The sequence below is a fragment of the Vipera ursinii genome (assembly GCF_947247035.1).
Source record: "Vipera ursinii genome assembly, chromosome: 2".
NCBI classification, from domain to species: domain Eukaryota; kingdom Metazoa; phylum Chordata; class Lepidosauria; order Squamata; family Viperidae; genus Vipera; species Vipera ursinii.
Genome location: NC_139513.1, coordinates 249,980,098 through 250,005,910, shown reverse-complemented (window position 1 = coordinate 250,005,910; position 25,813 = coordinate 249,980,098). Strand labels below are relative to the sequence as shown.

The 25,813-nt window shown below is 35.8% G+C and overlaps 1 protein-coding gene across 3 annotated transcripts in view; it reads left to right on the top strand.

The window, feature by feature from the left end:
* PPIP5K2 (diphosphoinositol pentakisphosphate kinase 2) overlaps positions 1–25,813 on the top strand; it is a 63,560-nt gene that overhangs the window by 21,587 nt on the left and 16,160 nt on the right. For all 3 annotated transcript variants that reach the window (XM_083354542.1, XM_083354541.1, XM_083354543.1), the window contains exons 8-24: positions 2,159–2,320; positions 3,107–3,228; positions 3,995–4,096; positions 5,732–5,818; positions 7,718–7,793; positions 7,894–8,003; positions 10,926–11,011; positions 11,321–11,446; positions 11,543–11,664; positions 14,196–14,378; positions 16,284–16,425; positions 16,865–17,088; positions 20,314–20,441; positions 21,142–21,256; positions 21,914–22,021; positions 22,103–22,219; positions 22,987–23,160. In XM_083354542.1, the coding sequence (XP_083210668.1) occupies positions 2,159–2,320; positions 3,107–3,228; positions 3,995–4,096; positions 5,732–5,818; positions 7,718–7,793; positions 7,894–8,003; positions 10,926–11,011; positions 11,321–11,446; positions 11,543–11,664; positions 14,196–14,378; positions 16,284–16,425; positions 16,865–17,088; positions 20,314–20,441; positions 21,142–21,256; positions 21,914–22,021; positions 22,103–22,219; positions 22,987–23,160 (2,184 nt within the window). The remainder of the gene's footprint in view (positions 1–2,158; positions 2,321–3,106; positions 3,229–3,994; positions 4,097–5,731; positions 5,819–7,717; positions 7,794–7,893; positions 8,004–10,925; positions 11,012–11,320; positions 11,447–11,542; positions 11,665–14,195; positions 14,379–16,283; positions 16,426–16,864; positions 17,089–20,313; positions 20,442–21,141; positions 21,257–21,913; positions 22,022–22,102; positions 22,220–22,986; positions 23,161–25,813) is intronic.

Genomic DNA, 25,813 nt, shown 5'->3' with positions numbered 1-25,813 from the left:
TTTGATCAATGTGTTTTGCTGAATCAAAAAGTTTTTCCATATATTCATGATTGTTGCTGTAGGTATAAGAAGTAAATCAAATAAAGTATCTTTATATGAAGCTTTTGCCTTTCCATGTTTCTTGAGAATCTTTTTCTTTTTCTCCTTCTTTGCTTCTCTTATCACTTCCTTTCTCTCTGATGTTTTCAACATCTCTATATTCCATTTTATCCAATCTGTTTTTTTGTCCTCAGATTTATTTTGTAGTCTTAAGGGATGAGTTGTTTTTTCCATTTCTTGAAAAATTTTTCCCCACTAGGATTAAGTCATGTTTTCTTGCTTTGTTAAGTTTCATCTTTGAATCTCTATTTTCAATTTTATGTCCACTTATTTGTTTGTCTGCTCCTTCTCTGTTGTTTCCTGGAAGTTTTTTTGTTCTAGAGTTAACTTAGAAATAGATTGATTTACATTTTCAAATTTATTTTGGATTTCTTTGTGATTTGAACTCAGTATTATTTGAATTAATTGCAGTATACTATATATCTCCTCCTGAGAGGTATTTATGTTTTCTTGGTGTGTTCTATCTACATGTCTCTGATCCATGATGGCCAAAAGTTGAAAGTTTTCCTTCTTATCTGCAAATAGCTTTAGAGTCCTGGTTAAATAGATATTTGTAATCCAAAGAGTTCAAAAAAGATTTTTTTTCTAAAGTTTATAATTCTCTCTTTGTCTGCAGCCCAGATTGTTGTCTCTCTCTTTTTGTCACAGCTGTTCTTTCTTATTAAAGCTTTGAAGGTCACAAACACAGATAAGCTTTTCCCAGGTTTTGGCAAGTTCTCTATGGAAATCATAACTGCCCTAATCTTCATCCACCACTAGGTGTCAGCATCTATTTAGTTTTCAATATGAACAATGGTCTTTAAAATGAGTCTTAACCATTCAACAATTTTAAACTTGTCCAAAGTTAAATTTTAGCTTTCAAGTTTATAAATTTATTTCACTACCATATATTTTGATCCTCCATGGAAATTTTAATTTGCAGCTTCTGTTAGTATAAGTGTGGGGCGGAAGTCCCCCTCCTTCACTTTTGGAGGTATTCTGCTTCTTGGGGATCTTTTCCAGGAAATCAAGTGTAGAATAGAAAAGGGAAAATCAGATCCCTCACCCAGTTTCAAGCATGCTGTTTACTGTTGTGCTGCTTAGTTCTTTCAGAGTTGCCGGGGCACCCTTCTTTCTTCACCATCTCTCCAGGGCGGCTTGGACCCATTAGGATCTCTAGGCAGGATGAAAATTAGCTGGGGGGGTGCAGCGGTCCACAAGCCCACGACCAGTCGCTACCGCGCAAGGCCGGAAGTCTGCAAATTATAACACTTAATGTCAGATAAAGTTGACAAATTCATGAAAATGACAACATAAAACACAACTTTTTAAATCCTTATATTTCTCCATCAAAATTTTTAAAAAAAATACTCCACACTTCCTTAATTTACTTTACCTCTGGTGACCATTCTCCTGTACAATGATCTCTCAAAAATGGCACAGATCTTCAAAAAGGAATAATAGGTTGTGACTGAATAGAGCCCCACTTAACTTAGTAAATATAATCAATAAGGTGTTTAAGTGAAAGGCATGACCTGTTGTCCGTTTGGCTACTTTTTTTAACAAGAACATGATTGCAGCCCTGCCTCCCAGCAGAGTGATTCACCTGGCTACTTCTGAATGCTGCTCCAGACTCTCATTGCTATATTTTTGGAGGATGACTGTGGGACCCTCCCTAACGTAGGAGAGTTGTATATACTTAGGCAACTCAGTTCCCTACTTGTAAATTGAACAAGCTTCGGTCTGGAAAGAGCTATCTAGACTGGTAAGCTGGCCACGTACACTAGAAGCCTCACTCCCACCTCTTTATTTTGCTTTGTGGTTTTCACCATCAATTTGCTTTAGCATTTCAAAAAGAGTTTTTATGGTAGTGTTCCTGAGCCCACTTTTCAGTGAATATGCACAGCCGTATTAAAAGTTGTTTATCAATTATTTCGATAGCATTGTTAATTTGCTTGTAAAAGCATAAATTAGTAGACTTGGAGATGGAACTGGCTGTGAGGTGAAACTGCACCTAATGCCATGTATTTAACCAAGAAGATTTTACTTTCTTTGTCTTTCCTTTTACTCTCAAATATAGGTGTACACTGTAGGTCCAGATTATGCACATGCAGAAGCACGTAAATCCCCTGCTTTGGATGGCAAGGTGGAGCGGGATAGTGAAGGCAAAGAAGTGAGGTATCCAGTGATACTTAATGCACGGGAAAAGCTAATAGCTTGGAAAGTATGCCTAGCTTTTAAGGTAACAAGACTACAATAACATTACATCTCAAAGCAAATTATTATTTCCTGAAATTATTGCCTATTCCAGGGGTCCAAACCATTTTCAGGTCTTGGATACTTTTGAATGATTTCACATGATGGACCAGATAACTCTTCCCCCCAAATGGTCAAATTTCATGGAATTTAAAATGAGCATTCTAATCTAATAAGATAAGGCCATTAAAAAAATAATTGTTCAATTTACAAAGCAAGTGCTATTTTATGATATAGCAAACAGCTCAGCATTGGTACTATCATACTGCTGAACCCTGGCATCAAAAATGTGTAGAAACTCATTTTTGTTCTTTTTAATACAGAGGGTATCTCTTGCTTTTCAATTATTACTTTTTCTGTGTTTGTTTCTCCTGCTTTGATCAGCTGAGAAAATCTATTAAGAAAATGTGTAACAAAGTCTCTTTACATCAACTTGGAGCAAGCCCCTACAAATAGATGTTTGGCATTTCTTAGAGCTGTTTGTACTGTTAACCTGTTTTATAAAGGTATTTTGGAATTTTAGAAAGAATAGGATAAGAATTTAGAAGAATGTTAAATTCAAAATGACATGTCTTTCCAAATGTTCCATTTAAGCATAGATTAAGACAGGATATAGATTTAAAGAGATATAAGAAAACAGAACACTATCCTGTGATATTTTAGATTATTAATATGTGGGATGTTTTGTTTCTGCTACATATAGTTACTGAGTTTTAAATGTCTATAGATAATATTTTGCAAGTTTTGAGCATGTTGTTGCTTTCTCTGATAGCAAACAGTTTGTGGATTTGACTTGTTGCGCGCAAATGGGCAGTCCTACGTCTGTGATGTCAATGGCTTCAGTTTTGTGAAGAATTCTATGAAGTATTATGATGATTGCGCTAAAATCCTTGGGTAATAGTTTAAAGAATTTGAGTGGGCTCTGGGACACTATTATTGACCTATAAGGATATTTGATTTGACTCAAATTCCAGATTTTTCCATTTCCCATGTTTGTCATTTTTGTGCTATAAAACTTAACAAAAAATAATAATTTCCTAGTGATGCTTTGGGAGAACAACATTGGATAAGATCTCAGGAAGTTAGCCTTTTGAGAGATTTATCAAGATGTGCTTACTTTGTTCAAAAGTAGGTTTTACTGTTCAGGAGTTACTAGAAATTGATATATGTGTGTGTGTGTGTGTATATATACATATGTGTATACCGGTATATATGTATATATGTATATATGTATATATATATATATATATATATATAATGTATGTATGTATATGTATATATATAGTGACAATTATACTAGCTATATAGAGCACATGAATGCCCTAGTTAAGAAACTTGCACATTTTTAGAAGTCTAGCTTTGAAAGTGATTTTTGTGGAATAAGGAACTTCCATAGTTTATAGTTTTTGGTTTCCTGACAGACTTCATAAATATGTTCTCACATCACCATGTTTAAGCAGAGTCTTAATCTGTTAAATGATAATGATTGGCTATTCTCAAAATTGTTCAGAGGAGTTTTCTTTACTGAAATGTAAAAAACCCTAATATGTTTAATTATTAAAATTATAGTTAGATATTGCTACAAATTATTCATTTCATAGTATATATTATTCAGATAAATGAAGACATTTTAATAAGTCATTTACTTTTCCCCTTTCAGAAATATTGTTATGAGAGAACTTGCTCCACAATTTCAGATCCCTTGGTCTATACCTTTGGAAGCAGAAGATATTCCTATTGTGCCAACCACCTCAGGAACAATGTAAGAAGAAAATACTTGCATAAAATTACCCCCAAATTTTTTTTCTTATCCATGTTAGGTTCTGTAAATATACATATTCCATAGATAGCAATTTGTCAGGCTCATGGAACCAAGAACAACAGAAGGACCTACTCAGAATAGTTTCTGAGTTTATTGCTCACCAACAGCCAGGAATCTTGACAGACTGAAGCACAATCTGCATAACTATTAGATAAACCTTGTGAAAGATTAGGGATGATTCTCTCTGGCTCCTTCCTGCATGCCAAAGATTCCAGGCTGATTTGCCTCTTTGGTCATTGGGAATGATCCCCTCCTCATGCGACTCAGCACCATATTCTACCACATAACAATAGCAGAAGAGCTGAGCCTATCAAGTGGAAAGCTAGATATCTCCAGTCCTCTTGCCCCAGTTGGCCTGTGGACTTCACATTTTGGTTAAGCCTCTTGCTTTAGATTATGGGCTTGGTAATTCTCTTACAACTTGTACTGTTAAAAATGGCAAAAAAATTAAATAATGTTGATAATATAACCTGCCCCTGAGTGACATACAATCATCAGACTAGATGGTACAGTCTTTCATTTCATTCCCCCTATAGAAAATAAACTATTCTTACAAGAGATAAAATGAAATTTTGCTGGATATGTTCAGAATGTAGAGCATAAAGTTCTAAGCAAAAATAATAGATTCTAATGACAAAGTCATGAATGCAACCTGAAATCCTTGGCTTTTACTTATCATTTCAAAAGTAGTAGTTACTCATATTCCTCAGAGCTCAAGGCTGCTGAAGAGAAAAACAGAATACAAATATTTCCCCTATTCATAGTTTTTCAACTTTTTCTTCCTTTGTTAAAAAGGACTCTAAATTTTGCTATCTCCAGGTAAGAAGTAATTCACCGCCATACATAACCAAAAGCAATGCATTACTCAGAATAAATATTTACTATCTAATGCAAGGCTCACCCCTTGCTGTATCATGAACACAGACTTCTATTCATAAATGTGGTATTTTATGTTCAGGATTAAATTCTGCTACACTTGCAACAATTAAGAGTTTCTAACTCTAGATATCTTTCTTGAGTTCAGTGAAAATATTTTATTTTGAATGGACTTTAGATCTACTCCAAACAAATGCATTCAGACTTAAGACCTCCACCCACTTGCCCAGTGCCATATTGAGTTATCCCCAATTCCCATGCTTAACTTGTTGGAAGTAACCTTAAGTATGGGTGTTTTTCAGGAATATGAATTTCATAAATTCATAGAGTTGGAAGGGGGCATTTAAGTTGTTAGTCCTATCCCCCTGCTCAGTTTGGGAATCCAAAATAAAGCATCTATGATACTTGCAGTCTCTGCTTATAGTATATAGTATAGCATATAGTATATAGCATATAGTAAAGGCAAGCCCACCATTTTTCTGGATAATTATTCCATAGTAGTTGCTGTTTTATGGAAAAAGTTGCCATTCTCTTTATTCTAATTTAAGATGCTTAAATTGGATGCTTACTAAGTCTTTTTAGACTTTGTGTGTTGGTGGCTTCTACAAGTTTAGTATATAGTTTGCTTATCAGTAAATCAGATTGTTTCATTTCAATAATAAATAGAAACATATAATCACATTCCTTATATATTTGCAGGATGGAGCTTAGATGTGTCATTGCTGTAATACGGCATGGAGATCGCACACCAAAGCAAAAAATGAAAATGGAAGTTAAACACCAAAAGTAAGCATCTGGTGATAAAAAGAATAGTGAAATAATTAAGTTGAATACTTTTTTGAAATTTAGGATTTGAGCTAAGAGGCGTTATACAACAAGTGTCTTCCACGTATGTTGGGACTGTTACTTCTGCTTGCAGACTTGGAATCCTCAGGATTATACTTTAAACATAACTGAGGGGCATTACATTGGGAAAAATCCTCCTAAGGATAGATTTCATCTATCATAAGATGAAATTCTTATGATATTAAAGTATGATTGGATACAACTGTGAAGTTTGTAGGGGTAAAGTGTATGGTCTAGAGCTGCTGGAGGAATTGATGGCATGAATAGAAGTACCCCAAGGGATGGACTTTGTGGTTTGTGATGTGATTAAGACTCTTAAATCCAGAGATGGGCCAGTGAATTGGGGAGGAGGAGATTTGGGGTGTGTGTCTTAAGGATAGGGTAGAACACATGTATGGTAATGGTTGAGGAAGGCATAGTGGGAGACCATGGGAGAGGGCTCACTTGAGAAATTTAACCCCTATACTTAACCCCTATCATCAATTATATAGTATAAGTATCAGCTACCCATGGCTGACCAAGCAGTACTATGGAGATTCTGTCTCCATGTTTGGAAACTGTGGTCTGGATGAGGAAGGACAGGCTTCAACTCAATCCAGCATGCAGAGTGGCTCTGGTTTTAGAGCCTCCAAGATACAAGGTTTTCTATCTTTAGTTCTGGAGGGTATAGTACCCCAAACAGATGCAGTGCTATTTGGCTGTCTTTCTGGGCAGTGTTTCCTGTTTGAGGAACAGGTGGCAGCTGCGGACAAGAGAGCTTTTGGTCAGCTTTGTGTTGTGCTCGACCTGTAACCGTTACTGGACTGAGGTGTTTTGTTCGCAATCATGCATACTATAGTTGCCTCCCAAATAGATTACCACAAGGTGCTTAACATTAGGCTGCTCTTGAAGAAAATTAGAAACTGCTCTTGGTTCATAATGCAGCAGTCTGGACAATTATGTGTAGGGTCCAATCTGGGTTGGTCATTATGGGCTCCAGCAAGAGTCTAAAAGCTCAGAAGACAAAACCACTGGTCCTGGTGACCGATCCAGATTGGATCCTGCAACATTATCCTGGGACACGTATATTTGCCTTCATTTGCAATTATGTGTGCTCTTGACTGGTCCATGTTACACTTCTGTTCTATGAGACACATTGGTTGCCATCGTGCTTATGGGTTCACATAAAGGTGGTGGTAGTTACCTATCAAATTCATAGCATGGGATGGGTTATTTGGGAGACCACGTCTCCCCAGTTGTGTTTACCTTTCTCATCAAATCTGGTGGAGAAAGCATGCTGCGACTCCTTTTTAAAGTGTTACATCTAGTGGGACCCAAGGAGAGACTGTTTTCTGTGGTGGCTCACACACTTTGGCTTATCATCCCTCAGTTTTGGCATAGATTAGCCCTAATCCTGTTTATTTTTTATAAGTCTTGGAAGAGTTGGCTATGCCATTGGGAATGGAGGTCAGAATGTGGCACAGCCTCTGGGATGGTTAAGCTGATTGTTATTTGTGATTTTTACTATGGCTGCTGATTATGTGCTTATGTTGTAACACTATGTTTTTAGTTGTTAAAAGTCATCATAACGAGATGGGCAGCCATATACATTGTAATAAATAAATGTTTTTTTAAGAAAATTGAACTTTTCTTCAAAAAATTATAAATATACCTTACTGAATTTTCATGTAACCCTAATTCTAGTATATTATTCAGCAAATTATTTTTTTCTGAAATGAATACCAGTTCTATCAATCAATTCATGGGAAGTTGATATTTGTGCCATTATCACCAGGTAATGCTGGAATCTGTATGTGATTATCTTGTGAAATAATTCAATCATTCCCTATTTTTTTTAAGATTTTTTGATCTTTTTGAAAAATGCAATGGATATAAATCTGGGAAGTTAAAGCTGAAGAAGCCAAGGCAGTTACAGGTAAGGTTTCTGTTTTCTAAAAAAACCTTTGTTTTTCTTCTCTAGACACATGTTATTATCCATTTTTATGAACTACTTGTAAAATTGCCACTGTTTTCAGGAAGTACTTGATATTGCAAGACAGCTCCTAATTGAGCTAGGACAGAATAATGACTCTGAAATAGAAGAAAACAAATCTAAACTTGAGCAGTTAAAGACTGTATTGGAGATGTAAGTATTTTATTTCAATATTTTTGATGTAATAAAAACACATTTTAGAATGACTATGTAAAGATCATCTGGTGTTCTTCATAGCTAGATCTATAACTTTGGAACTAGTCAAATCTACCTTGTTAGATTAGTTGCTAAACTAAGCCTGATTCTGACTGTTGTTTTATTTGTCTGAAAGGAAGTAGGTTATATTAGATTCACTGAGAAGACAATAAAGAAACCAGAATATATATTTTTTCTTCTGGTGTTTCTTTAAAGGATTGGAGTCAACCTCTTAATTTCATGATACCTTTCTTTTGAAACGATCGTGATATTTTCAAAAAGTGGGGCTCCCATTTCTATTTTGAACAAAATATACAAGTAATGTAAATAACTTGTTTGGGAGCGGTGCACTGGCCTAGAGGTGAAGCCACTTGCCTCCCACTCAGAAGTTTGAGAATTCAATCCTAGCCAGCGACAGATGTTTTTCTGCCAGGATGCAAAGAGAAAATATCTGTTGCAAACTCCGCTTAGGCGTCAGGAAGGGTATCCAGCAAGTAATCACTCAGCTCCATTCAGTCACTCTGACTCCACCCTGATAAAAGGAATTGCAGAGTCATAAAAAATTTTTTAAAAATGTTTCAGAATGCAGAAGAGATCAGGACCTTTTTAGAATAATCACGTCTTTTAGCAGACTTCCATGTGAGCAGAAAAACATGCTATGTTATTTATTAATGCAGCTGTATCTTTAATATGATTCCTTAAAACAATAGCATCTGTTTGAAGCTGGTCTGTAGAAAGTTATGGCTGTTGTAAAGAGGTCCTGCACTCCCCCTTCCCCATTTTAATTTAATATGAGATTTCTGCTGAATCTGCTCTACTTTCTAAGTCATATTATGCATATAATCCTCGATTTACAACCATTCGTTTAATGACTGTTCAGAGTTATAACAGCACTGAAAAAAGTAACTTATGACTGTTTTTTTTCACACTTACAACCACTGCAGCATGATCAGAATTCAGACACTTGGTAACTGACTCATATTTATGACAGTTGCAGTGTCCCAGGATCATGTGATCACCTTTTATGACCTTTTTACAAGCAAAGTCAATGGGGAAGCCAGATTCATTTAACAACTGCAGTGATTCACTTAACTATGTCAAGAAAGGTAGTAAAATACGGCAAAATTCACTTAACAACAAAAAAATTGGGGTCAGTTGGGCTGTAAGTCAAGAACCACCTATACATATACACATTACACTCATTAATTAAACTTTTTCTGCATGCATGCAATCTTTTTCTATGAGAACAGTTTATTTAAATTGTGTTAATTAATATTACATCATTAGAGGATGGACAGAAAATTATAATAGAAAAGTAATGTGTGTTACTGCTCTTCTTGAACTCTGCTAATAGTATAAGACAATGAGCCAACAGATAAGCAAGAATTTTAGGTGTCCAAATGCATCCAAAAAACAGGTTTAGTTCATCCACAGATAGGCTTTTCCATGAATATATATATCGCGGGTGTTTGTATGTAGATCTTTGGTCATTCAGGTTTTTCCCCACATAGAATTGGAGGTATCAGGGCAACGTTTTGACGAAATCCGTCATCCTCAGGCTGGTGACTTCAGCTTCGTTCTTCTGGGAGAAGTGTGTGATAGTGGCTGTTTTTTCTTCTTTTTTAAACTGCCAGAGGGGGTGTGTTCTGTGGGTGGAGGCTTGGCTGTGTTCTGATGGGGTGGAGGTGTGTTTTGAATGGGGGCTGTGTTCTGATTGGGTGGGGATGTGTTTTGAGTGGATAATATAATATAATATATACAGCTGGACCAATGAGACAACCTGTGGAGGAACGGGTTAAAATTTACATTGAATTATAAAGAGAATTTTTATAAAATGATGTATCATTGGTATACAAGACTAGACTAGAATAAGTGCACGCATTGAAGAGCACAGGAACTCAGAAAGGGAGAACAAACTTCATCCCTGTTCCAACACTTTAAAGCCACTGGACACAAAATTGATTTTAAAAAAACCAGAACTATCGCCAAAATTGAACATTTTAACAACAGAATAATCAGAGAAGCCATTGAGATAGAAAAACGCCCCCAGAGCATGAACAAACGAGATGATACCTCTCACCTACCAGCCATTTGTAAACCCGCCTTGATTGACAGACGAGTCCCAACCAGCAAGAATGATACCAGACCCAAACTCATGATAACATCACATGACATCACCACCACACAACCATTCAAAAAGCAAATCAGAACCCACAACGATAACGACACACAACCACAAAACAGAAACCTAACTACAGCTGCAACATTAGCCACTTTAAACCCCTCCAAACCACACAATAAGCAAACTGACACCCACTATAAAAACATGGCACCACCACAAACATGGAGCCGAACAAAAGCAGTACAACTCGCCAGTTCAGGTCCAAGGCTGGCAGCTGAGACCAGTCCATCCACTCAAAACACATCCCCACCCAATCAGAAGCCCCCATTCAAAACACACTCCCACCCCATCAGAACACAGCCAAGCCTCCACCCACAGAACACACCCCCTCTGGCAGTTTAAAAAAGAAGAAAAAACAGCCACTATCACACATTTCTCCCAGAAGAACGAAGCTGAAGTCACCAGCCTGAGGATGACGGATGAGATTTTATATATATTAAAGTACATGTGAAATAAAAAATGGTAAAAATACAGGTTGGCTTATCTACATAAAAATGCAGGTTGCCTTATCTGTGGGTGACACATTTTTCTTGGTATTTTGGTTAAAAATTTGAACAATAAACATGATTGCTTTCTCTCCAGACAGTGAAACACAGTTTATTGTATCTGTATTGCAGTATCCCATATTACCAACTCATCTGATTACTTGTGTTTCTTTTACAGTATTATATCATTTATGCTATTCTTGTTGTTTTTAGGTATGGACATTTTTCTGGCATAAATCGCAAAGTACAACTGACATATCTTCCTCATGGTTGTCCTAAAACATCTAGTGAAGAAGAAGGTATTTTGGTTATTTTTAGGAACTAATTTGCATCAATTAGTTTATTTATTTAATCCTAGGAACACAGTTATACCTTTAGAGCTTTGTGAAATGTCAACAGGGTTAGAGCCAATCTGATTATTCTTTCAATTGATCAGTAGCTTATATTGAATTAGTATCAATACATTAATTCAGCTTATAATATTTTCTTTTCCATTTTGGTTAGTTAGGGCAACTTTATAGCCAAAATCCAATATTATCAAACTGCAGTTCTGAACAAATTTTGAACATAAGTAAAAAACATTCTTTTACTTGCCTGTATGTATTTAGATAACCGCAAACAAGAGCCATCTCTACTCTTAGTTCTCAAATGGGGAGGAGAATTGACACCTGCAGGTAGAGTTCAGGCAGAGGAACTAGGAAGAGCTTTCCGATGTATGTACCCAGGTGGACAAGGTAACTGATTTTTCTTTGTAACCGCTGGAAGTCTTATCTATGAAAAAAAAAAATCTACAGAAGCAGATGAGAAACTTCATTGTTTTGCTTTGGTAGGTGACTATGCAGGATTTCCAGGATGTGGCCTACTTAGATTGCATAGTACCTATCGGCATGATCTCAAAATCTATGCATCTGATGAAGGAAGAGTTCAAATGACAGCTGCAGCTTTTGCAAAGGTAGTATAACAATAGAAAATATGAAATGTTACTTGTGTATACGTTACTTGCAGGAAGAGTTCAGTTCTTCTGCATTTTATACACACACACACAAACACACGCACACACGATAACTTCTTCCATTCTCTCAGTGCAAAATGGACTACTTCATCAGTACTTAATCAGCACCAACGTTTTTTCAGCCAGTTTGCATGAAATGTATAAATTGCTTCTTTATTGCATAGAAAAATATATTTTAGTATATTTTAGGAATTGCATGCAATTTGATACAAAAATAAATCTAAAAAATAAAAATTGCATGAATGTATTTCTCTGAGCCTAGTTAATTTGAGTCTAATTAGAAAGCAATTTTTTTATTTGATTTATATCCCGTATTTATTAGCAATACATTTTGAAATAAAATTAGATAATGAGTTGTAGACATTCTCAACCAGCCTTTCCCAAACTTGGAACTCACTAGACTGAAATTTTAATTCACACAAATCCTTTGCCAAAATTTCATAATGGATTGTGTAAGATGACATATGCATTTCTAGTTTGTGTGTGTGTGTGTGTGTGTTTGTGTCTGTTTTTTCTTCCCTATTTTCTCCACAAGAACCACCTTGTAAGGTGGATTGAGTTGAGAGAGTGTAATTGACTCAGTCACCAAGCCAGTTTCCACGTGTAAAGGGAACACTAAAACTTATTGTGTCCCAGTTTATAGTCCAGCATCTGAGCCACTAACTAAATTGGCTCTCCTGTATGAACTAATTCATTTCAAAAACTCAATCTGTGATGGCCTATTCATAAATACAAATTAATACTTGAACAACCAATCATCAAGTTCAGAAAATGCCTTTTGATCAAAATGAAGTGATTTAGAAATAGGGGCCGGTGCTCATCTCCGTTTCAAAAGAGCCAGTATCCAAGGACGTCTTTGTGGTCATGTGGCCAGCATGACTAGACGCCAAAGGCGCATGGAACACTGTTACCTTCCCACCGTAGTGGTCACTATTTTTCTACTTGCATTTTTATGTGCTTTCGAACTGCTAGGTTGGCAGAAGCTGGGACGAGTAACAGGTGCTCACTCTGCTACGCGGCACTCGGGATTTGACCCGCCAAACTGCCGATCTTCTGATCGACAAGCTCAGCGTCCTTACCCACTGAGCCACCACGTCCCTTAGTTCATGCTATATGTTACCCCCAAACCTGACAATATTATTGTTTAGCACAATGTGTATACAATGTGTGTGACAGGTTGTCGAACAGAATTGTGATTGGGCTTTTTTTGTTTTGCTTAATGCTATTTTTATTGTGTAACACTTTATAAGTTTGCATGGTCTTTAATAATAATAATAATAAATAATAATAAATAATAATAATAATAATAATAAATAATGATAATAATAATAATAATAATAATAATAATAATAATAATAATAATAATAATAATAATAATAATAATAATATAGAGTTGGAAGGGACCTTGGATGTCTTCTAGCCCAATCCCTTGCTCAGGCAGGAAACCCTATACCAGACATGTCAAACCTGCAATGTCACGTGACGTTGCACAACGTATCACTACAGTTTTGCCATTGCCAGCAATGGGGTGAGGGCGGCTTCCGGATGATGCGTCCAGCCTGCGGGCTGGCAGTTTGACACCCTTGCCCTATACCATTTCAGACAAAAGGTTGTCCAGTGACTTCTTAAAAACCTCCAATAAAATACATGGAGTATTGTTCCTCATTTTGGTAATCACATCCCAAACCCAGTTTAGAGAGTTGGTGGAGCAGTGGGCTAATGCCTCCTCAAGTAACACCAGCTGCCTGCAATTAGTGCAGGTTCGCATCCCACCAGGCTCAAGGTTGACTCAGCCTTCCATCCTTCCGAGGTAGGTAAAATGAGGACCCAGATTGTTGGGGGCAATTAAGCTGACTTTGTAATAATGCCGCTTGGGGTGTGTGTGAAAGCCCTAATAAGCAGGCATATACATAGAATGAAGGCTACTGCTAAGCTTGTAAGCCACCCTGAGTCTTCGGAATAGGGCGGGATATAAATGGAATTTAAAAAATAAATAAAATAAAAATGGTGCCCAGAAACAAAATAAAAATGATACGGAGCTGAAGCAAATGGTTCTATGACAAAATATAATGTTTATAGCTTAACTTACTAAAAAGATAAAATAGAAAAAGTTGTAAAGTTGTAAAATAAACCATAGTGTAGAAAAACTGAGTACGGTTTTTCCCCTATCATAATACAAGCTTAGAATCATCACATAAAAAGAAGAGATGAGAAATCCGTAATGAATTAAAATAATATTTCCTCACTGCAAATATAAATATAATTATAAATATATAAATATATTTGGTATCATATTGATGGGCTTGAATTTGGACAGCATTAGAATTATTTATTTTATCTATATGTAAGTTGTAATGCAGTTCTTCTGTCAAATTCATAAAGGATGAGACAATTACTTACACATTTTATATATTCTTTTTAGTTTGAGAGTTAATATATTTAATTCTATTCAGTAATTTTATTTTTCCCAGGGTTTGTTGGCATTGGAAGGGGAACTCACACCTATACTTGTGCAGATGGTCAAAAGTGCTAATATGAATGGTCTGTTGGACAGTGACAGTGACTCTCTTAGCAGTTGCCAACATCGGGTGAAGGCACGCCTTAATGAAATTCTCCAAAGAGATAGAGACTTTACTTCTGAAGACTATGAAAAGGTTAGAAAATACTCTACAGATGAATTAAAATTGTGAAAGATTTTACAGGAAAGGTAGTACAAGGCTATTTGGAGGTATCTGTTGGACAAAATTGCTTTAATCCATTCCCAATTGCACACCAGGCTTTATACAGGTCTTGTGGGGTGCCTAGGTGCAGTCTTGCTATGTTACCCGATAGGAGTTTGAACCTGTTGGGCCTTATGAAATGGACAGATTTCTCATGAGTGCGAGTATGGCCATCTGTATATTAGATTCATGTCCCCAGGTTGCCTACATCCTAGGAGGAGACAGTTAGCCAAGACTTGGCTGTGATGAATTCTTCTTAAAGAAGAATTGGTTCATCCACTCAAGAAGCCATCCATAAGACCCATTTATAATAGACAATTTTTGTTCAGTCTCTAGCCCAGGGGTAGGCAACCTCGGCTCTTTTATGACTCATGGACTTCAACTCCCAGAATTCCTGAGCCATGCTGGCTCAGGAATTCTGGGAGTTGAAGTCCATGAGTCATAAAAGAGCCGAGGTTGCCTACCCCTGCTCTAGCTTTCCATGTTTAAAGAAGGCAGTTGTACTACTTCAGAGTACCTTGAAAGAAGAGGATTATCTAGACCCCTTCTAGTCAGGTGTCAGACCTGGGTATCGGATTGAAACTGCACTGTTGTCACTTTTGGATGACTTCTGGTATAATGCATTCATTCTTGCTCCTCTTGACCTCTTGGTATGGTATCCTTCTGAATCCATATTTCTGAAATCTGATTAGGTTTAATATTTTGTTTACATGGATGCTTTGTATGTGTTTATGTCTTTTTTATATTGCATTTTGTTTATGTGGTTGTTTTATAACAGTTGTAAGACATCTAGAATCATGTACTTGAGATGTGTGACTGTGTAAATGGAAGAAGGGAGGGAGGGAAAGAAGAAATGTAAACGGCCCTCAGGAAGGATAAACCTCCTAATTCTCTGGAGACAGTCCAGAAAGATATCATGGTTAATCATATGGAAAGCTACTGAGACATCAGGAAAGGTTGTACTCCCTGATCTTGATCTCTCCAAAGATCATTCACTAACACTAGGAGTGCAAATTCTATGATGTGCCTTAGTCTAAAGCCTGGTCAAACTGGTATATTTCTTGTAGCCTTCTGGAGTTCTTAAATACAACATATATGTTTTAGTATGTAGCTGTACTTACATGACTTGAAATATTAAAGTAGGGAGAGTTAATGGAAAATAAGGCAAAGATGGATATCAGTTAAATTGGATTTTGTAAGTTAGAACTAATAAAATTGTTGGATATAGTAATTATTTCAAATTAGTTTTTTTCTTTTAGCATAGGGTTTTTAGTAGTATACAGGTAGTCCTCGACTTACAACCATAATTGAGCCCAAAGTTTCTGTTGGTAAGCGGAGACATTTGTTAAGTGAGTTTTGCTCCATTTTACGACTTTTCTTGCCACAGTTGTTAAGTGAATCACTGCAGCTGTTAAGTTAGTAACATGGTTGCGAAGTGAATCTAGCTTCCGTGTTGCCTTTGCTTATCAAAGATTGCAAAAGATGACATCACCCCAAGACGCTGCAACTGTCGTAAATATGAGGCAGTTACCAAGTGTCTGAATTTTAACCACGTGACCATGGGACTCCTGCAAGGGTCATAAGTGTGAAAAATGGTCATAAGTCACTTTTTTCAGTGTCGTAACTTTGAACGGTCACTAAATAAACTCTTTTAAGTCAAGGATTACCTATATTTAAAAGATAAGTCAAAATGTGTGGTTTTTTTAATTTATAAGTTTTTCTCATATTAGCATAGCACATTTTAAAAATACGTCTTTTCAGAGATTAGGATATCAGATGCTATACATGTAGGCTGTAAGTATTATAGCTTACATATTTCTTTTTGGTCTGGTACTACAGCTGACACCATCTGGCAGTGTTTCTCTGATAAAATCAATGCAAGTGATAAAAAATCCTATTAAGACATGTGATAAGGTATATTCTTTAATCCAGAGTTTGACGTCTCAAATCAAACAACGAATGGAAGATCCTAAATTTGCAGGTAAATAGTTTGCTTGATCAGACTGGATTGGGTAATATTAATTACGCATATTTATCTTATAATTAATTGTTATGACACCTTTTTATTCAGGAACAACTTTCAGAATAAAAAATTGTAATAGTTTGCTCAATGACTCTTAGCTACTCTAATATATTAATAGCAAATTAACTTCACTGATGTAGATGGCTACGTAAGTAAAATAGCAGTAACCTTGTGCAGGAAAGAAGATAGCAATAGGCTTAGTTAATGCCAGAATGGCAGAAGTACAAGTGTGGATGTGTAAAAAAATAAATAAAACAAAACCAAGCTGTAAGAAAACTGGTTGCTCTAAAGCTTAAGGAATGGGTAGGAATATTTCTTTAATGTCTATTGTAAAATTCCTTTATGTTACTTTAATCAACTCTCATTATCACTTTTTCATAATTGTTTGTCCAACTAGATATTCAACTTTATCACAGTGAAACATTGGAACTAATGTTGCGTAGGTGGGCCAAGCTTGAAAAAGACTTTAAAACAAAGAATGGAAAATATGATATAAGTAAAATCCCAGATATCTATGACTGCATAAAATATGATGTTCAGCATAATGTCTCTTTAAAGCTAGAAAATACAATGGAATTATACAGACTGTCAAAGGCTTTGGCTGACATTGTGATCCCTCAGGTATGTACATTGCAGCTTACATAACACTCTCATCAAAATAAAAAGCTATATTCTCCAGACCATATTTATTAACTGTTAGGGAAATGAATAAATTTACTGTCTAAAAATGCATTTGTAGTTTATAAAGCAGTTTTTATGAATTATCACAAATTGAAAAGCAGTGCCTCTTTCCCTTATTAAATTGAGGAATCTGATATTTAAAAAATGGCACGCATCTTGTTGACAGACTGAATCCAGAATAATGGTGCAATGCTATATTTATTTACTCAGTTGTGGATTCTACACAGTTCATTAGGTTCTCTCCTAGTTGTAGCCTTGTATCCAAATAACTAGATTATTTTAATGTGGCTTCCAATAGAATCATGGGGCATATTGCTTGTATCCTATGATTAACTCAGATCTACTCCATAAGAAGGAGCAAAAACACGGTTCAAGAAATTAAAATATGAGGATTACACGATACACTATTCATGAGTCCATTAAAGGAAATAGGATTGTAATGATACTCAAAGAATATTGCTAAGTAGGTACTTTAATAATATACAGTAAACAACAGGATCATCTAGATTAGAGGTAATGGATCTATAATAATGATCATCATTGTGTGGTGGCACTGATGGAAGACATCAAAAAATATTTGGCAAACTACAAGGGTTGCCAAATTCAGTATCAAGAAAGCAAATAACAGTACTAATGGGTGATTGGAATGCAAATGATCAATGAAATAGAGGAATTGGAATTATAGATGGATTTGAATTCGGTTATTGCTAACATGTAGAACAGACATGTCAAACTTGCAATATCATGTGACGTCACGCAACGTATTGGGATGGTTTCGCCATTGCTGGCAATGGGGTGGGTGTGGCTTCCGGATGACGTGTCCGGCCTGCGGGCCGGCAATATTAGCCTTGGTGGAGCAGTGGGCTAATGCCTCCTTAAGTAACACCAGCTGCCTGCAATTAGTGCAGGTTCGCATCCCACCAGGCTCAAGGTTGACTCAGCCTTCCATCCTTCCGAGGTAGGTAAAATGAGGACCCAGATTGTTGGGGGCAATTAAGCTGACTTTGTAATAATGCCGCTTGGGGGGGGTGTGAAAGCCCTAATAAGCAGGCATATACATAGAATGAAGGTTACTGCTAAGCTTGTAAGCCGCCCTGAGTCTTCGGAGAAGGGCGGGATATAAATGGACTTAAAATAAAAAATAAATAAATTTGACACCCGTGATGTAGAAGGTAACCTAATTGTATGGTCTTAAGTTACATTTTGCAAAGAGAATTATTTTATTACCAATAGCTATTTGATTCATACAGAATACAAAATTAGAGTACAAAATAACAATGATAATATAAATTCTGTTATTATAAATGAGATAACAATAAAAACTAACAAAATAATGTTCATGGAACAACATAAACACAGATCCTATATTTGGAACTTAGCAAATAGGCAATGTTATCATCCAGAACAAAAATCGTGGTGATTTTGCACCTGGAAGCCAATGTGACCAAAATTGAGACTCATAATGAGACCTGTGTTGTCATCATTTTGTCTAAAGTTCTTCCCATGGGTTTGCCCTTCCCCCATTTTAATCAATTATTTTGTTTTAATTGTTTTAAGAATTGAAGTGAAAGCGTTTTATCACCTCATGATATTGTGATGATGGGACATAAATAGTGGTGAGATTCAGCCGGTTCACACCAGTTCAGCAGAACCGGTAACTAATTTTTTGTTGCCCAGGCCCGAATGGACTTCCAAAAGCGGCATCCACACAGAGAAGTGGTTGTTCACATATTTGAATCCCACCACTGGACATAAATGATCTCCTGTAATATCCTATAAAAAAATGGGATGTTTTTAGCCATAATGTCAGCAAAAAAAATGAGCTTGTCTCCACATCTTTATTGCATAGAAGCTCCATTTTAAAATATCTCATCTGAATCCAGTGGTGATTTAAAATTGTGTAATATACAGTAGTGACCAAAATTGTGGAAACCTTTTGGGAAAAGTGTATTTTTGAGGTTTGATGACTAATAACACCACTTTTTTTTTGGAGTAGTACCATAAAGTTATACATCAATGGAAACATAATTTAATCAAGAATGTAATGCAACAAAGTTTGTTCAATTATCTGTACTGAATTCTATGAAAAGTTATAGCCAAATAACCAGAAAAAGGAAGCCCAACTTGCTTAGGTTGATATCAGGTAGCTTTCCTTCATCTGATTGTAGCAAATGAGCATGAGTGTTTAGAGAGCCAATCAAGTGTCATCTTGTTTTGGCAATGAGCCAGTCAGATCACAGTAGTATTCAGTTATTGATGTCATGTATTGAAGCTTAGAGCAGGACATTTGTCAGTGTGTTATGTGATCGCTATCAAGTTGGTTGGGTTTTTTGTGTTCTTTCATTTAGTGAGCTTGTAAAATGTAATAAAATTAAAGTAATGGTGCAAAGAGTTGACTGGTTGCCCAGAAAGTGATGTAAAATAGTATTATTAAGTGAACAATGCTACAGTTATAAAGAAATTAGAAGAAAAATTGGTGGAAGAAAAATTTCTACTGTACACTTTTCCCAAAAGGTTTCCACAATTTTGGCCACTACTGTAGAGGTAAGAAGGAATAACTGATTCTCTCTCCAGTGAATATTGTATCTTTAACCTTTTGTCCCTGCCATAAAATAAGGCTTTAAAATGTATCTAGTGAATCCAGTAGATGCATTTTCTGGAGGAACCTGTATCTAAAAATGTGCCTGGGGCTGCTTATTCTTATCAAGTGTTCTCACCTATTTTGATATATGGTCCTACTAACTAGCATACAACCCCTAGAACACTGCTCAAAGCTATGTGGACTCAGGTTGAAACAAGTTTTCTACTGCTGTAATTGTTTAGGTCCCATTCTGCTTTATGGGTAGGTTAATCCTAGGGGTTCTCGTCCATATCATTGCTCTCTGAGTTGACATGCCATCCTGTCTTCAAGAAAAATAGTACTTTACAACTTAGCAAAGAACTGCAGTGTTTATTTTGTTTTTTAGTCCAGAGGCAGATCCAGCAGCAGGACAAGGATCAGAGGCTCATACCTATCACCATTTACTACTGTGATATTATCTGAAAGTGAAATTATCTCATTAAGGGCTTAGGTAGAAATATGTACTTATCTAACCAACTGAGTTCTAGATTGATAGGGAATTTTCAGGAGTATCCAAGTTTATTTTCACATTTTTTTCACTTAAGGAATATGGCATTACTGAGGCTGAAAAACTAGAGATTGCTAAAGGTTACTGCAATCCACTTTTGAGGAAAATTCGGTCTGATCTTCAGAGGACTCAGGATGATGATACTGTTAACAAACTCCATCCTTTGTAAGTTTTTTAAACTATTTTTTTGGACATTACTAAAGCCCTTAAATCACAATAAATTTAGCTAAATGTTTAGTTTAAAATGATAGCCTCCAGTCCTTATATGAAATCTATATAATTTAAGCATTAAAAAACCTATGGTCTTCATTTATACATGATCGCAAATATGGTAAATTGAGACACTTGAACTTAATTTCCATTACTTTCAAAGGTAATTAAGTTTTAATATCTCACATGTCACACTTGCAGTTTAGCTTCTAGGCAAAGGTTCTGATTTTATTTTTGATGAAGGGTGTGCAGATTTTCAAATACAGCATTATATTTTGCATCTTAAAACAAGGGTTTCAGATAATTCAGAGTATAAAGCATATATTTTTCTTAAACATAAATGTAGCACTGATTAAGATTTCAGAGTTCCCCCACTTGAAATTTAGGTCCAAGGTAAGTATGTATTCATAAAGGCTGTATAAAATTTAAGCACAAAAAACCAAAAATATATTGTTTTATGCCTAGGTGAATTAATCATGAATAGGAGAAAATTCATACAGAAGCTTAAAGGGTGTGCCTAATTCATTATTATTAGTAGAAAACTGTGGGAACGTTTGTTAGTTAATGTTTAGAGTTTAGATCTAGAAATTTTAGATTTTTAGATTTAGATGCAATGTATGGTGCCCTTTACTCACTTCTGCAATTTTATTTTTAGATATTCTAGTGGGGTTATGTCTCCTGAACGTCATGTTCGAACTAGGCTGTACTTCACCAGTGAGAGTCATGTCCATTCTTTGCTTTCAACTCTTCGCTATGGTTCTTTATGTGATGTAAGTGTTTCAGTGGTATTCCTTTTCAGAATCGCTGAAGATATACAAGTAGGCACATTTAATAATCAACTCAATAAACTACTTATTCAGTAATATTTTTTTCTTTCAGCAAATAACCTGAAGAATTATCTAGAGAGTCATCACAGTTGACTTCTAACCATTTCAATAATGGAAACATTGACTGATATAGCTTGCAAAAATCTTTTTGTGATTTCATTGTGATCTAAAGGTGATCTAATCACCTTTTTGTGATTTCATTGTGATCTAAAACAGATTAAAATACTAGTTAAAAGATAGAACTAAACTAAGGTTTAAAGCCATATTTTGTTGAACAAGCTTAATAGCCTGGTGTGCATGTTACTGAATTTGCTAGTAAGTTAAAAAATAATATGCAAAAAGTGAATGTTTTAAGACTAATTTCTGGCTGGCTATGTGTCTTTATTTTTCTGATGTTTTGCTTGTCATCACTTGATAAGTTAATATATAAAAATGAATTATAAGATAGATCAATTGAAAATACATTCAGAGTTCCTATATGGTAAGTTCGCTTAGGATTGCAACATACAATTAGTTTAATATAAGTGTTAAGGTAAAAAGGGGGATCAACACAGAGACAATACTAAACAAATGGTATGTACGTGTTTTTTTTTATCTAAGGCATCAAAAGATGAACAGTGGAAGAGAGCTATGGATTATCTCAATGTTGTCAGTGAACTCAATTACATGACCCAAATAGTTATCATGCTGTATGAAGATCCAAATAAGGTAAGGAAACAATAAAAAAATAATTTAAGACAAAAGCCAATTACATATAGTCAGAATATGACCTGACATCCATTTATTTAGGAGGTTTCGTCAGAAGAACGCTTCCATGTGGAGTTACATTTTAGTCCAGGAGCTAAAGGCTGTGAAGAAGATAAAAACTTACCATCAGGTTTTGGTTACAGACCTGCTTCACGGGAGGTAAGTGTTTTTAGAAATGTTTCTCATATGAAACTTAAGAGCACTTTTCATGTCATTTCACAGCATTTGGTTGCTTAAATAAAAATCTCCAGTTTTCTTTTTGGTTTAAGTTTAGAAACTTCTTTTAAATATATTTGGAGATGTACTTAACTATTTTAAGGCAGTCAGTATTGTACTTTTTCCATGTAATTGTATAAAAATCAGAAGCCAGTCTATCAAGTGATAATTAGCAAGGACTTGCATTACAAATTGAATTAGACTGCTGTTATAATAGAATTAATACCTTTGTTATTAGGTATGTTTGATTTAGAGTGCTTTTCAATATGGACAAGATATAATAGATCTTGCTTAAGAACTGTCGTGTTTAACTGACCATTAGAAATTAACGGTGGCACTTAAAAAATAATTTCCTGACTGATCCTCACATTTACAAAATCCCCGCGGTAAAGTGATAGAGATTTGGGCACTTTGCAGCTGGTGGGCATTTACTGTTACAGTGTCCTGCCTGCGGTCATGTGATTTCCATTTGTGTGCTTTGCAACTGGCTTCCAACAAGCAGAGTCAATGGAGAAGCTGGCAGTAAAATCACAGGTGTCTCTCTTAACATTACTTGATTAATAACTGAATGGGAATGACATTGTAAGTATGTCATAGTCGCAACACTGTACAATTCTGGTTAGGGTCATGGTATTTAATATTCAGAGGAATTATGCTTTTAGTATGCTTGATGAAATTTTATATCACATGAAATATCTGTTTTCTTGTAGAACGATGATTCAAAACAAACATCCCATAGAAATGAGAATGATGAGGACCCCCATGCTTATAAAAGAGATGAAACTGATCGTTCAGTAATGATGTTCAAGCCAATGGTGTCAGATCCAATCCATATACACAGGAAGTCACCCCTTTCAAGACCCAGGAAAATGGGTTCAGCAGAAGTAAGTTTAGATATCCCAGTAATTTTTTAAATTACAGTTCTTCCCCAACTAATCAATATAATTAATGTTCGTGATACTGAAAAATTAGAAAACGTACTAGTATTATAGTGGTTAGTTGATTGATTATGTACCATCAAATCACTGTCAACTCCTAGCAACCATAAAGATAGATTTTCTCCATGGCAGTCTATACCTAATCTGGCCTCTGAGGTGTTCCATTGGTGCACACATTCCCACAATACTCTTGTATATAATTTACTTAATTATAATATTATACTTAATCAGGAAGATACTCAAGGAAGCAAAGGGAAAATCAAGTTTTTAAACATCTCAGGAAAGTCTGCATTACTCTGAATAGTAGTTATAGAACAGAATTAATGAACCTTTTGTAGATTTCTGGGAATTAATCAGCTTTGAGTCATACTGGCACAATTGGATAAAGTGGGAATATTAAATCAGTGTTTCTGGCTGTGTAAAATTGACAATACAGCAATACATGCATAACATGCTCAATTTCCTTCACCAGGTATGGCATAATTACTCTTGCACCAGAAGATTGTACTCGCTTCCATTCTTTGACACTTATTAGGCTTTTAAAAATTAATTCAGAAGCCTTTTTTATGTTGACATGATGTCATCTTTCTTGATTGCTTGCTTGATTATTTCTACTATTTTTATTTTTTTGTTTAAACTTTTTAAGATTATTTACAATTGCATACTTCATTTATTTTGTACCATGGATGTTTTAATGACATGATTATAACCTGCTGAGAATATTTGAACTACAGTATGTAAAATATCAAATAGGTATGGCACAGCATCAAATCTGGCCAAATTAAGCACTCTCCACTGAGGTAGAAATGCGGTATTAATAGGCTGAAATTCTTCCCAATAGTCTACTGTCATAGTTTTTGGAAGATGTTCTATTTTTTTTTCTTGCCAAATATATACTTACCTTAGTTCCATTTTATCTCAAACCTAAGGAAAACCAAAAGTTGGACAGAAGAGTTCACAATATTTTAGATTTGGAATATGTTTCTTCAAGATAATAGAAATGTATCCAGAAGAATCAGAGAGACAAGCGAGCCATTAATGAAAATAAATTTTAGCCTAAATTTTAAATTATAAAACTGCATGTGACCCTATAGAGAACCTAATCCTGATTCCACATGCAATAAAAAATTGAGATGCTCCTAGACATTTGGAATATGGATTAGCAAAAAAATCGTAAAATGAGGTGGTCTGACTCAGGAAGAGAGATTTGCTATAATAAACTTATTTCTCAGTAGTGAAACAGATTAAGATGTTCACTGACCTTTTTATGAATGGTTTCAAAGGCTGAAGAAAAACCCCAAACTACATCATATCCTGTATGCTAATATTTTACATTTTAATTCTGAGGAAAGAGTAATACAAGTACAGTAATTCCAAAACATTTGGCAATGTAATGTAACTGAATTTTAGTATTTTTTAACTAGTTTAAACAGAAGTACTGCAATCAGTTTGGTATAATGGTTGAGGCAGGGGTAGGCAACCTCGGCTCTTTTATGACTCATGGACTTCAACTTGGAGTTGAAGTCCATGAGTCATAAAAGAGCCGAGGTTGCCTACCCCTGGGTTAAGGCATTGGGCTAGAAAACTAGAGTTCATGAGTTCTAGTCCCACTTCAGGCAAAAAGCCAGCTGACTGGTCTTAGGCAAGGGCAGTCATGAGCTGTGGTGGCACAGTGGTTAGAATGCAGTATTGCAGACTAATTCAGCTCACTGCTGGGAGCTCACTGCTGAACCCATTCAAGGTTGACTCAGCCTTCCATCCTACCAAGGTCGGTAAAATGAAGAGCCAGATTGTTGGGGGCAATATGCTGACTCTGTAGAGAGAGCTGTAAAGCACTATGAAGTGGCATATACTGTAAGTCTAAGTGCTATTGCTATTCCCTCTCAGCCCAGGGAAGCAGGATTTTCTGAAAAATCTAGCCAAGAAAACTGCAGGGAAAAGACCAGGCAGTTGGAAGCAGTCAAAAACTGACTTGAAGAGAAAAAAAAATATCCAAACAGTTAAAGAGTAATTGGCATTGCTTACGTAGGAAAAACTGAGGCATTAGATAATCTGGAAGTAGTGGTTTGACAACAAACCTTCTTTGCTTCCGCTTTGTATTCCGGAGCAGAAGTGGTCAGTTGTCCAAACTGTCCATGGGTGTTTCTTATGGCATGGTTGAACTATAGAAAATCTTCCTTTGTCTGCTGTAGGTCTTAAGATTTTGGCAGAATTTATTAGTCTTTGTACTACCTGCCATTCCTCTCAGTCTTTAAAAAAATATCTTCTGCTTTGTGCAAGTTTTGTCTGTCTATAAAGGTCTATTAGTAACCATTATAAGAACAGTAGCTCAGGTTTGGCAGAGAGAATTGCTTAAACGGTGCTTAAATGTAGCAAACATAATCAGTTAAGCTGCCTTCAGTGGCATCCACAGTGACAGTCACTGGCTTCAAAACGAAAGCCCTAGCCCCTTTTAATGTGTTCTGTACCAGCCTGCTACCGGCCCTGCAGAAAAGGCAGGGACAACCCCTTTTACAAGAAGGCAAGAGGCTGGAATTACGCCTGCCAAATTTATTGCTACAAAAACAAACGGAACAAGACAAACAGGAGCTTTAAGAAA